This window comes from Melanerpes formicivorus, unplaced genomic scaffold (assembly GCF_026170545.1).
Source record: "Melanerpes formicivorus ecotype bairdi unplaced genomic scaffold, bMelFor1.0.p_v2 SCAF_18, whole genome shotgun sequence".
In the NCBI taxonomy this organism is placed as follows: Eukaryota; Metazoa; Chordata; class Aves; order Piciformes; family Picidae; genus Melanerpes; species Melanerpes formicivorus.
In genome coordinates this window covers 1,375,355-1,387,736 of record NW_027142370.1, presented here as the reverse complement: position 1 = coordinate 1,387,736, position 12,382 = coordinate 1,375,355, and the positions used below count along the sequence as shown (strand labels likewise).

Below are 12,382 nucleotides of genomic sequence, written 5' to 3'. Positions count from 1 at the left end.
TAGATTTATTTTTGGTAACAACTGCAGCTGGTACGACTATAAACTCCTCCTAGAACATGAACTGTGAACATGGGCTTACATGGATGAGCTATCAAGCTATCAAACCATTTTTTTCTCAGTCATTTAATTTTGATGTTCCCCACATCTAATGACAGCTTAATGAAGCACAAAACCAAAGTCATGTCTCAAATGTGCTGAAAGAGGCAAAATTGTCTGGTATGGGAGTAGTGCAGGAAGTTGCAAAAGATTGCTGGAACCTTTTTTTGAGCAGCTTATACTGTGAGCTCCCCGTGGTGGCTGCGTAACAAACCAGCTGGTCGTACACAGCAGTGAAGGTGCCCAAGCTGTACTCCATGAGAAGTTGTTTCTGGCAGTGCCCAGTCCAAAGAGAAGAACTGCCAGCTCTGACCTACCTCAGTTATTGATTTAAAACCATTCTTGATTTTTTTTCTATTAATATACTGAAACATTGATAGGTAAGAAGTAAGAAAGGTGTAGTTAATGTGCTACCTGAAGAGACAAGGTCACCGAAGCTGCACTTACATTTTACGCAGCTGAGGAAGTTTCTTGAAGATTCCAGTAGCTTCCAGGACTGAAAACTCGTTGTTGTTTAGTCGCCTACAAGAAACGACATCGATTGCAGACAAAAAATAGTCAGGCTTTGGTACAGAAAGTTCCACACTCAGTGAGCTGCTCAGACTGGTTTAACTCCATAGCTGGTGTTTAACTGTCAGCTGCAGAACAATTCACACATGGTGACATTTCTAATTCTGGTAGCTCCTGAGGACGAACATTCTCATTAAACTTGTGCATAACTAAGATGTACAGATTCAAAAGCAGATCACAAAACATCACACAACTATAACTGCAGAGAAAAAGAGGACTTTTTGTTTGGGTTTTTTGGGGGGGAGGGAAGAAAAACAGTAAAATAACTAAGGAAGGATTCCATGGTAACTTCAACATAAAAATCCTTAAGAAATGCATATAAATCACTGAAGATTAGTTTCCTGTTGTTTAAAGGCTATCAGGTGGGGTCTGCCAGACATCTGGAGGTGCTCACACAACACGATTTACAAGAATAAAATAATTGCTTTATGCACCCTCCTCCTTCTGAATAGGACAGAAACACACTGCAGAGGTCTTCCCAAGGATTTAAAAACACTTCTGTGACCATGGTTTATCTTCAGCCCACTACTCCTAATACATATATTGTGTAAGGAAGCATTAAATTCTGCCTTGCAACACTACAAGAAGGTACACAATGAGCAACAAATATTAGCTGGATACTGGTCTTTCCTGCCTCAGGTATCAAGGCTGCTCCAGCATAGTATGTCTTTAGGAACTGCTAGGTTAGGGGACTGTCTAGAACTCAAAAAATCCCTCCACTGGTCCAGTATTGCATATTTCCTCTCATTAATATTAGATTCTTTGTATAGTTTAATGAAGTCATTTTATTATGGAAGTGAATCTGCCCAACTTTTAGTTAGAGATCTTAAATTGGAAGGAAAAGAGACCTTTGACAAGATCACTGTGAAATGAAATTTGGCATAACAAACACAGAATGCTTTTCAGAATTGCAGTACTGCAAAACAAGATTAGAAAAGAAAAACACCACAAAACCTAGAAACTTCAAGAAAGCTGCTCATTCATCTCTCCTTCCTGCTCTTTCTCAATGACAGCCCGGAGGGAAATGAAGGTTGTAAATCTGAAAGTACTGCAATGCAATAGTTTCAGCATGGAACCAAACTAAGAGAAGACAGAAGGAGGTTTTTTGATACACGTGGAGCATCAAAGTACACGCCACACTAAGAACAAGGAACATCACAAACCTTGCATTATCACCAAGGATATATCCATCAGTACACGGGTTGTGGCCAAAGGAATGACCAAATGGATCACTGGCATTTCTGTGGCTGAGGATTACTGATCTTAGAATTGCTCAATATTTGGCCAAGCAGCTTTCACTCTAGTACCACAGTAAAACTGCCTTGTTAGGAGCTGGTATCATATCAGCTCTTGCAAAATCATTATAAAAGTTTTCATCATTTGAGTGATTTATCAAATGGCTTCTTGAATTTTCTGTGTATTAGAAAGCTACCTGGTTATTTTTTTCTGGTGTGCATTTACAAGCTTGTACTTGATCTCAAATAACTCCATCGCAAATTAGACAAATCTTTCACTGGTTCTGTGGAAGGCTATGAGCAAGTGCCAAAACAGAAACAGAACAACACTTGGCTCATTCATGAAATTTTCCACCTCTTACAATTAAGTACTTTTAAAAACAGCTACTCTGAAGGAACAGTGTTTTTGTGGGATATTATTACTGGTGCAATCTACACAATGGATGCTCTTTTCAAAGCTGTGTATCAGCTCCACACGACACCCTGCACAAAATAATCCAGTCTGCCTCATAGCTGTTATAAAAACATCAGAGTCATTCGACTCTAACAAGTACCTTCATCTCAGATTTGCTGGATGAAAAGGAAAGCTAACTAGATGTTCTTCCAGCATATGTCAATAAGTGTTGTGCACTGGAATTCAGACTGGTCCTAGAACTAGACTGGAAAGTCTCAAGAGGAGCAACAAAGGAAGTGCATCAAAGACTGAGAACAACTGAAGGAAACAAAAGAAAGAGCTGTAACTTGTGCAGCAGTGAGGCAAGCACCAGAAGAGTGTGTTTATCTAGACACATTCTATTTTTAGAGGACATTAAAAAAATGGTTCCTTTATGCCCTCTAGAATACTTGCAAAGGTGTTGACTTGAAGAACAATCTGTACCTCTTATCAAGAAGAAGGTTGAATAGTGACTTTGCTACAGTTAAAGACCATCTTACTTGGATAAAGTGCTGGATAGAAAAGGGGTTTTCATGACTAAAAATATAAAAGAAGCAATGATGGAAGTTGAAGAGAGCTAGATTCCATCTGGGAGCAGGAGATCACATTGTAAAAGATTTCTGTAGAAGCAAAGGGGGCTGATTAACTTCTGTAACACTCTGGGTGAAACAGTGGATTTTTAATCCACTCATACCTGAAAATAAGACTGAGGTTTTCAGAAAGAAGTACTATAGCCCAACAGGAATTATGGCTTTATCAAAGAATTTTTTTTGCTGACTGAAATTTCAGAGTTTAGGATACACAGCAGATGAGTCTTGATGATTTAATTGTTTCTTCTGAATTTAATATCTATGAATCATAATTAGGCAAAGAAAGCACTTGACAGTTTATCTTCCACATGTAAATAAATGAATATTAAATACAACAATTAAATACTACATTATTATTTCTTTGGAGCAGGCAGAATTAAACATGAATCCTGCTAGGAATCATTCTGGGCTCAACTGGAATTACCACTTATATCTGTAATTTGACCATCACTAAGTTCAACTCCTTCACACAACTCAGAGGCAGACATATTTACACAGTATTTCAGTTTCAGGCTCCTTTTCTTGTCCACATACTCAAAACACTTCAGCATGGTCTCATAATTTCAGACCTTCACTGCTGCACTGTTGCTTTGATGCCAGCTGCAGACCCATTACCTTCTAAGAGATGTGCCCTGCTTCTGCTCATCTCACCTTTGTGGGTCACAACTTGATCACAGTACTCTTGTCTCCACATCTCTGTTCCTACTTCACTACATCAAATCAAAGTCCCTCTTTTTTGTCCCTCAACATTCTGCCTTGTTCTTTAAACTGAATCTCCTAGGAAAAAAAGCTGTTCTCTCCTTCCTTTGCTCCATCCATGACAGCCACTTTTATCTCCTGCCTTTTGCTGATCCTTCAAGCATCTCTGCATTCCCTTTCATACCATACTTTGCACATGGGAAAACCTTGTAAAGCCATCTGAATTTTATCTTTCAGTCTCTCCTTGAAGACCACTTCAGTTGTAATGCCTACAAATCATTCCCATATGGCACTTATTAAGCAAGTAATCATCTGTGACTTCTTTTCTGCTCATCTCTGTTCATTATATTATTATCTCTTTTTAAGCCAAGTCTGTCTAGTTTGTCTGCTTTATCTTCCTCTGGTCTCCTGCCTGACACAGATAATGCGTGCTTTGCATTGAGAAGCATCAGTTCTGTTTTACTATACATGTAGGTAGCACTTCCTGGGACAGACCTCTGGTTATGGGATGTCATGCTTGCTTTGGAGGGTAAAATAAAAAGCAAAATAAACCCCAGTCTTAAAAAAAAAAACAACAATCAAAGTGGGTAGCCCCTGTCCTGGAGAACTAAAACCTTTATCTGTTTAGCATAAGTATTTCAGTCATCACGATACTGACACGATTCATAATTAATCTCCATCAATACCCAGTCCTTTGAAGTGCAGGACAGAAATTTACATTTCATTGTTCAAAAGAGTAATGCTATGGTTTTGCATTTGAAAATGTTGATCAGCTTTTCCATAAGCAAAGAGTGAGTTATGATGGGGTTCAACTTACAGCTCTGCTGTGTACTGCGGGATGTGATCAGGAATTTTGTTGAGTTTCTGATTGGAGCAGTCCACTGTGGTCCCTTCACAGCGACATTTCTCAGGGCAAGCCAAATCTGCAAAGCAGTCTCCACTTAATTTGGATCTGTAATCTTCAGTGCCTATGGAAGAGTGAAGTCAAAATGCAGATACTGAGTCAAAGTATAAGATCAGCTTCTTGGGAGAAGGTGGAAAAGATGTCTGCAATGCAGATAACGGGTGGGCAACTTGGGTAATGTATGATAAACTTTGTGATACTGAACAGACACAAGGGCTTCAAGAGAGGGTTAAATATAGGGGCTTAAGATGTGCTGGAAAAAGAAACTGTGACCAACTTCACATAACAGGATACATTAACTTGAGCTTTTCACAGCTGTACTTTCTGCTGATTGTGCTGTCAGCCAAGCTAGCCTTGTTTTCAGCTAATCACACAAGTGCCACTGATTCTTTGAAAATTTATTTTCTTTCTCTGTATCACGAATAAACAGATCCTGAAAGCCACCCTTTCTCTTGCTGACAATTTGCACTGTTGACTGGACTTCATTCCCCTCTGTGATTTTTTGTGCTTTTTTTTTTTTTAAATAGTCCTGATACTCCACATCATCTGAAACACAAGATTGAAAGCCCTGATTTCAGCTTGAATTTCAAATCTGTGTGATCCTGACTTAAGCCTCAGCAGCTTGCCATGCTGTAGAAAGCTGCGTGACGTTCCATGGTGCTTGACAGAACCATGTTTTACTCATACCTCACAACCACATGGTTAGATCAAGCACAACAGAAAATCTCGCTACGTTATCAAAACTGCATCCACTAGGCCAAGGATAAGAGCAAGGGAAAAGAGGAAGGAGTAGTGTAACTTACAAAAGCATCTGAAGTTTAATACTTGCTTACATGACATGGCATTCTTGTTACTGAATGTCCAGTGTCACAGTAACAGTATTACTGTCACAGATTAAATAAAAAGCAAAACAAAACAAAACCAAACAAAAGAACCACATTGAAAGTTTCCTCCACCATTTCCCAGAGTCAGTCAAAGAAAACGTCCTAAACATATCAGGAGAAAACATCCAGTAAGGAACTGGGGGTGGGTGACAAAGAAAACAAAGAGAAGCTGAAAGGACCTGGTGGGTTCTTCTTGGACAAAGGTGAAAAGACTGAGACTAGCAGAAGGTGCATCAGGGCTGGGAGGTACATTGTGATTTAGCTCAGACACTGAACTTTACTTACAGCCAAAATGGTGAACTCCTGCAAAAGTAAAGATAGCCAAGAAGGAAAGAAAGACAGAGTAATCCCAATTAAGACAAAACATGAACTAAGCTCTCATGTTCTCTACTCAACTTTAGTCTGATTAGAAGATATTGCTAAGGAGTACCAACTTCAGCAGAGAGAATGAAGAATTTTTTTAAGTGGCATTGAAGTGAGAAAATATTTGGGTTAATTACAGATTTCAAACAGGATGAGAAATCCTCCTATGCATTATTCTTCACTATTTTGAATGTATTCTTTCAAAGCTGCTCCTTTGAACATACAGATATGTTATGCCACTTAAAACTTCAATAAACAAAAGAAATAGGAATAGCAAATTCCTCTGGGGAGGACACTAAAATCCCACCAGTCGTCACATACTGTTGTTACCGAGCGTTGGCAAATGGTTAAGTCATACAGGTGATAGAGCTACATGGATTATTTCTGTGATCTAGCAGACAAACCATATCTTTTCAAATGAATGATTTAGTACTTGTACAACTTCAGTCTCCCAAATGGAGTCATTGATATTCTACTAAGAATTCCTAGTGTCTTCAGACACATTTTTGTACTTTAAAGAAATGCTAATAACTGTACTGTATCTACTGAGCTGTTAAAAAGTGGGTTTAGAACTAGGAAATCATCAATAAGGAGAGCTATGCATAATTTGTTTTTCCCTTCTTCCTGTTAGCTTTCTGAACAACTAAAATATTCAGGGACAAGGTCTACAACAATTAAAATAACTTTATGCAGCATCTCCCTGCTAATCTGATAGAAAAAGCAAGCACAGAAGCTGTATTTCAGGAAGCAAGGCTGTATCACTTTTTGATTAAATTAGTTTTCTTTTTTTCCTTCCTTTTTGCTTTTTTTCCCCTCCAGACTAGCATTATTAAAGGGCACAGAAACAAACTTCCAACTGCCTGTGTGGCCATATTATAAAGAGGCTGTGAAGATATTTGCTGGCAAAAAAACATTTCTAACCCAAGAGACAAAAGTTGTGCTGGCAAGGTTGAGTAGAAGTCACTCTGTGGCAGGAATACAGCTGTTCTACTCATTAAGCAATCGAGTGGTACTACAGGTTTGAGAAATTGAATCCCCCTCTGTTTTATGCTGCTTTAAAAAGCACTTTTGTGGCTGCCAATGCTGATAAATTGCTGCCTTGTTTTGTATTTGGTTTTGTCTTTTCTTCATATTCAAAGCAACATATCAGTGTGAGGGAATGAAGAATTTCCTGATTGCTGCAAATTTAAGTGATACATCACCCAGCATTGAAAGAGCTGTTAAACAAAAGAAAAAGACAACTGCAGAGTGAAAATATACCTGTAGTACTTGAGAGGACAAGTGCACGGGGCCATAAACAATTACTGTAGATGTTTCTCTACATCTTAAACTATGGTAGAAATCCCTGTTTGCAAATTACATACTGCAATACATCAAGAGATTCATCATTCTCCTGTTTATTTTGCCAATCAATCAATCATTTATGATCTGTTAGGAAGATAATATTAGTGCATCATGGGTTTTTTTGTCTATTAAGAAATCAGTGCACACACTTGACAAGCAAGGCATAATAAAAGAAACAAACAGATTTCAAAGAGCTAGGGCCAACACCAGCAAATCTTTGGTGAAAACAACACAGACTTCTTGTAGCTTAAAGCAGTGTATAAACTGCTGTTTCCCACTCAACTCTAAAGCCATGTTTTCTTTCATGGAAACCATTTCTGAGTCATTGTGTGCATGTGACCGTGAATGCCTTTAATGAAGAATATCAGCTTTCTTTTCCGAGCATTGCACTGTGATTTTGTAAACACAAAGAAGGGTCAGCAAGCAGCAGCAGCAGCTAGCACAGAGCATGAAAGCAAGGCAAGAAAATACTCATTTGTAAAACATTTGTTAAAGTTTTACTAGCTCTTTGATGTTAGTGTGGTTTCCTGTGTTTAAAAGCAGCTCAGGAGCTACCTTTTAAAAACAGTAGCAGCAGAAGGGCAAGGTGCAAGGTAAGTAAAGGTGTCAACTGAAACAAGAACTGGCAGGTGCAACCTTCTAAATAATTTAGGGTAGAATTCAAGAGGTATAATTCTCATAGGCTGTGTGCAAATTTGTGAAACAAAAAGGAAATGGAGCCGCATGCTAAGCTCTTATATTCAGAAAACAGAACTAGTAATCTACAAGGGAAAACTATGTCTAGCTACAGAAATTGACTAGTGTTAATGTACATGCATTGGGTTCCTAGAAGCTATAACAAACTTTGCTTTTCAGGGGAAAAGGAGAGAGTATATGCAGTTAGTCAGTCTTACTGCAGAGCCAAACCTACCTGGAATGAAATACTGTTCTTTAGCTAAATGAAGAGAAAAAGGGGGGGAAAAAAAATAGAAGATGCACCTGAATGTCAGCAAGCAAAGAATGAGTTTTATTAGATTAAGTATGGACTACAGTTAACTACAGATAATTAAGTGGAAAAATGTGTATTCACAACAAGAGCTGATAAACAACTGCACGAGTAGTCATAAATGCATCCGGAACACGGGCTACAAACGGCTCTCATCTGGTATTTGCACTGGAGACTGAATATACTGTAGAATGTGAAATGCACCTGGAACAGCTGGATACCATATGACAGAAGTTAGGATTTAGAGAAATGTAAGTAGGAAATGGAGTAAGATTAGGAAAAACCAAAAAGAAACCAGTAAATTTGAGTATGAGGTAAGGTCCCTGTGTAAAATGAATGTGTCATGTCTCTATATTGAGCTAGAAATTTTTAGGTCTTTCAAGTACTCCAGAGCCTTGTGGAAATATTACAAAATAATTAATGTGGGTGATACTCATAGTGAGTAACTTAAGCATTTCATTCTGAAGTATTATATATTGCATTTCTTTTGTTATGCTATCCAAAAATAGAGCCAAAGGTTTTAACTATAGTAATATTCCCTGATCCAACAGTCTATGACTTCCAGGACTTCCCCCTCTTCAGTCAAAGAACTCAAAAAGATTCTGCAATGTTCAATAATTCCACAGAAAGCCAGCTGCCTTCATTTGAACTTCTACAACCACTGGTTTTGCCCACAAAAGAAAGGTAGCTGCTGAACTAAGAAAATTACCTGAGCAGCGGAATTTCTTGCTTTTGATCTGGCCAATCCTTTTGTTTGCCAGACGGCGGGGGCTGGTGCAGCGGGCACCGCTGGTCTCAATGGGGTTTGTATGAAGATAATCCGCCAGCCACTTCAGATGGCAGTCACAGATAAACGGGTTCTGAGCCAAATGCCTTTCATGAGGAAAAAGAATGATAATTTCACACATTATTTCCCTCTGGTCTCAGCAGTTCCTGTTATTTTTAGTAGACTGCAGAATAAGAAATCACACTACAGACACCCATAAACAAGAGCATACATACAAGGTCTGGATGGCACGCAGGGGTGAGAAGGTGCCTTTTGCAATTGTCTGGAGCTTGTTGTCATACAGAGAAAGAAGATTCAGGTTGTGCAGATCTTGAAAAGCATCAACTCGCAGGCAGTTGATCTTGTTGGCATTCAATAATCTGTTCAATGGAAGACAATGATAAAATTGACAGAATCTGTTTGGTGTTGCTGCAGCTTCAGCAGTTTTCACAGATAATCCTTTGTGTACATTTGCAACCAGAAGAAGAGATGCAGTAACAAATATTAACTGGCAGTGACACAAGGCATTTCAGTGAATTGAAATACCTTAGGTGTTTGGAAATCATTCCTAAGTATTTGCAATGTTGGAGTTGAAATGTGTGAGTTTAATTAGATGCAATCCCATTTCCTACAAGGGCTGGTAGGACGTGTGCATGGTATTTGTCTCTGCAAAGAAACAAGCTTTACACATTAAAATAAAAAATCAAAGTATCTGCAAGGAAAACTAGTTCCTCTTGCCAGATAAATAAACAAACAAAAAAGGAACTGAACACTGTGTTCATTAGCTGGAAGAGATGTGCAGTGGCACTTTTAATTATATGTTACTAATCAGCATGCTGCCGCATTAACAGAGTTGTAGTAAAAACCGGTGGCATGGAATACATCCAAATCTGTCTTGGATCCTTTTTCCTTTCCATCTTGAAAGGGAACCTTTTCTTCCCTGCACCTCCCAGACTTCTAAAGTTGAAGCAAACAAGCCAATCTAAATCAACTCCTCCATGCTTTTGAAGAGAACAAAACAACAAAATGTCATTCAGCTGGATGCATTTTCGTAACCAAATTTTCTCTCTTTTTTGCCTTCACGATTTCCAGAGAGACACAGAATGGAAGGGTGGATTTGAAAACTAATGTTCTGATAAAAAGTTTCACTATACAAGTAAACATTTCTTAGACTGAAATGTATTATCCATGCAAAATATATCATGCTGCAGATATTTTACTTTTTAATCTAGAGTAAACAGAAACTCAGAGTGGTCTCTAGTTTTCTTTTACATTCCACACAAGAGAACAGTTCAATTTTAATCATTTTAGGCTGAGCCATTAATTGAGATATGACAAAATTTGTGAATGAATGGCAAGCTGGCCTACAACTGTCTTGCCTCCTTCAGCTTTAGCATTAATTTGGTTTTCTTATGGTCTGACCTTACCTACAGGATTTCCTGCCAGTCCTTCTCCAGGCATGAATCTCTCATCATGTTTACCCTTCTGAGCTAGCCCAAAATAAAACAAATATTAAGAACATACTCACAGCAATTGCAGAGAAAAGAGTCCTTCAAACAGGCCTTTTGGAAGTTCTGTAATTTTATTGCCATAGAGGACACTGTATCAAGAAATAATAAAGCAAATGAAGCTGCCATCATGAAGGGCATAAACAATGCGATTTTGACTTCCAAAACACGGAATGCTTCATTTTCTTGGAGGGTATTTGACAGCAACAATTTGATAGTTACAAGATGCTTCTGGTCCTGTGAGGTAACAGGATTGAACATGTTGCTCAAACAGCTCTGAGCAGAATCAGCACCTCACTGTTTACATCCTTACCAAGGGGCCTTGGTAAGCAGATTTGCTGTTTGCAAGAATGACTAACTGAGGAACAAAGGAAATAGAATCGTTCAGGTTGGAAAAGATCTTTAAGATCATTGAGTCCAGCTGTAAACCTAGCACTACCAAGTCCACCACTAAACCATGTCCCTCAGCATCACAGCTACATGTCTTATAAATACCTCCAGGGATGGGGACTTGACCAGTTCCCCGTGCAGCCTCTTTCAGGGCTTGACAGCCCTTTGGGGGAAGAAATTTCTCCTAATATCCAATCTAAACTTTCCCTGGTGCAAATTGATGCCATTTCCTCTTGTCCTATTGCTTGTTACTTGGGAGATGAAACTAACACCTGTCTAACTACCATCTCCTTTCAGGCAATTGTAGAGTGATGATGTCTCCCCTCAGCCTCCTGCCTCCTTTTCTCCAGGCTAAATAGCTATAGTTTGATTTTGTTCAAGTCCCTGCCATGAATGCCCTTATAAAAATACCCATACATTTTAATGGGTTTTTGTGGCCAGCTGTGACACAATACTAAATTATCATTCTAATATTCTGAAATTATTTGTACAGCTTTCAGAATTGATCAGATTTGTATGAAAATTCACTGTAAGAATATGAGAAATTAGCTTCTTTTGTTTTACAGTTCAAGCAGATACCTACAGTGAATTGAGTGAACGTAAACCCTGGAATGCATCTGGAGCTGCTTCAGAGATCTGGTTATTGCTCAGGTCACTGAAATACATGAAATTTGATTCAGTTAATTCAAGCTCTTTCCAAAGTAGTAAATGTTACAACAGTATGTAATTAGAATGAGGCATGGAAGGGAAAGAGGAATTAAAACATTTGTATGAGACACCGCCAAAAAATGAAGGAAAAAATAATGAAAATTGCCAGTCCCCTGGAACAAAATGATAACTTCCTTCAAATTAGACCTTTCAAATGCTGGAAAAAATAAAGTGGCAAACAGATTTGCTTTTCCTAATTATGAAGAATTTTGTGCTTGTTATGGCCATAGGACTAGGCAGCCTCAAAGGTATCACAAAACAACAGTGGCTTGTCCCACTAATATATTCTTTTTCTATAGAATCTTCACTACAGATACATATAGCTGCTATGCAGAAGCATATTACCTAATTTCAACACTCATAAAAATCAGTTATTAATGTGACAAAGTTGCCATATGTCTTAATTATCCAGTTGCCATATCAGTTAATCTTGCAGCAGTCAAACATTCTCAAATGCTCACACACTGGCTGCAGCTCTTTGGTATGACCTTGGCTTATTTTTGCTATCCAGTTCTATGTGTGCATGCGTATCTGAAAAGAAAAACTTCATACAAATTATTTGGTACATACATTCTTCGAAGTTTTTTGTATGGTGAGAAAGCTCCAGGAGGTATGACCTTGATTGAGTTTTGTTCTAACCGTCTGCAAAGGAACAGCAATGATATAAAATTTACAACTCCAAGCCCAGCAGCAATCTAAAGCCATAACAAACCAGCAGAGGTAGGGTTCATGTTTTAAAGTCATTAACTAGGAAACTGTTGGCATCTTGCTACAACTTTCAGGTATATTTTGAAGACTGCAGGGAATCCCATGGCACAAGACTCTTCACTTTTTCCATAAATGCAATAGTCTTTCATAGACTTTTTTCACCTTGCCTGAGCCTTTTGGACCCATGAAACACATGCAT

The 12,382-nt window shown here is 38.4% G+C and overlaps 1 protein-coding gene across 12 annotated transcripts in view; it reads right to left on the bottom strand.

Moving 5' to 3' along the window:
* The window catches only part of SLIT2 (slit guidance ligand 2), a 194,515-nt gene that overhangs the window by 42,873 nt on the left and 139,260 nt on the right, over positions 1-12,382 (bottom strand). For 7 of the 12 annotated variants that reach the window (XM_068149265.1, XM_068149267.1, XM_068149268.1 and 4 more), the window contains 9 exons: positions 12,046-12,117; positions 11,351-11,422; positions 10,398-10,469; positions 9,106-9,249; positions 8,813-8,976; positions 8,029-8,052; positions 5,697-5,714; positions 4,441-4,591; positions 544-618 (listed from right to left, as the gene is read on the bottom strand). In XM_068149265.1, the coding sequence (XP_068005366.1) occupies positions 544-618; positions 4,441-4,591; positions 5,697-5,714; positions 8,029-8,052; positions 8,813-8,976; positions 9,106-9,249; positions 10,398-10,469; positions 11,351-11,422; positions 12,046-12,117 (792 nt within the window). The remainder of the gene's footprint in view (positions 1-543; positions 619-4,440; positions 4,592-5,696; positions 5,715-8,028; positions 8,053-8,812; positions 8,977-9,105; positions 9,250-10,397; positions 10,470-11,350; positions 11,423-12,045; positions 12,118-12,382) is intronic. The other 5 variants (XM_068149266.1, XM_068149270.1, XM_068149275.1 and 2 more) reach the window with 2 other exon arrangements.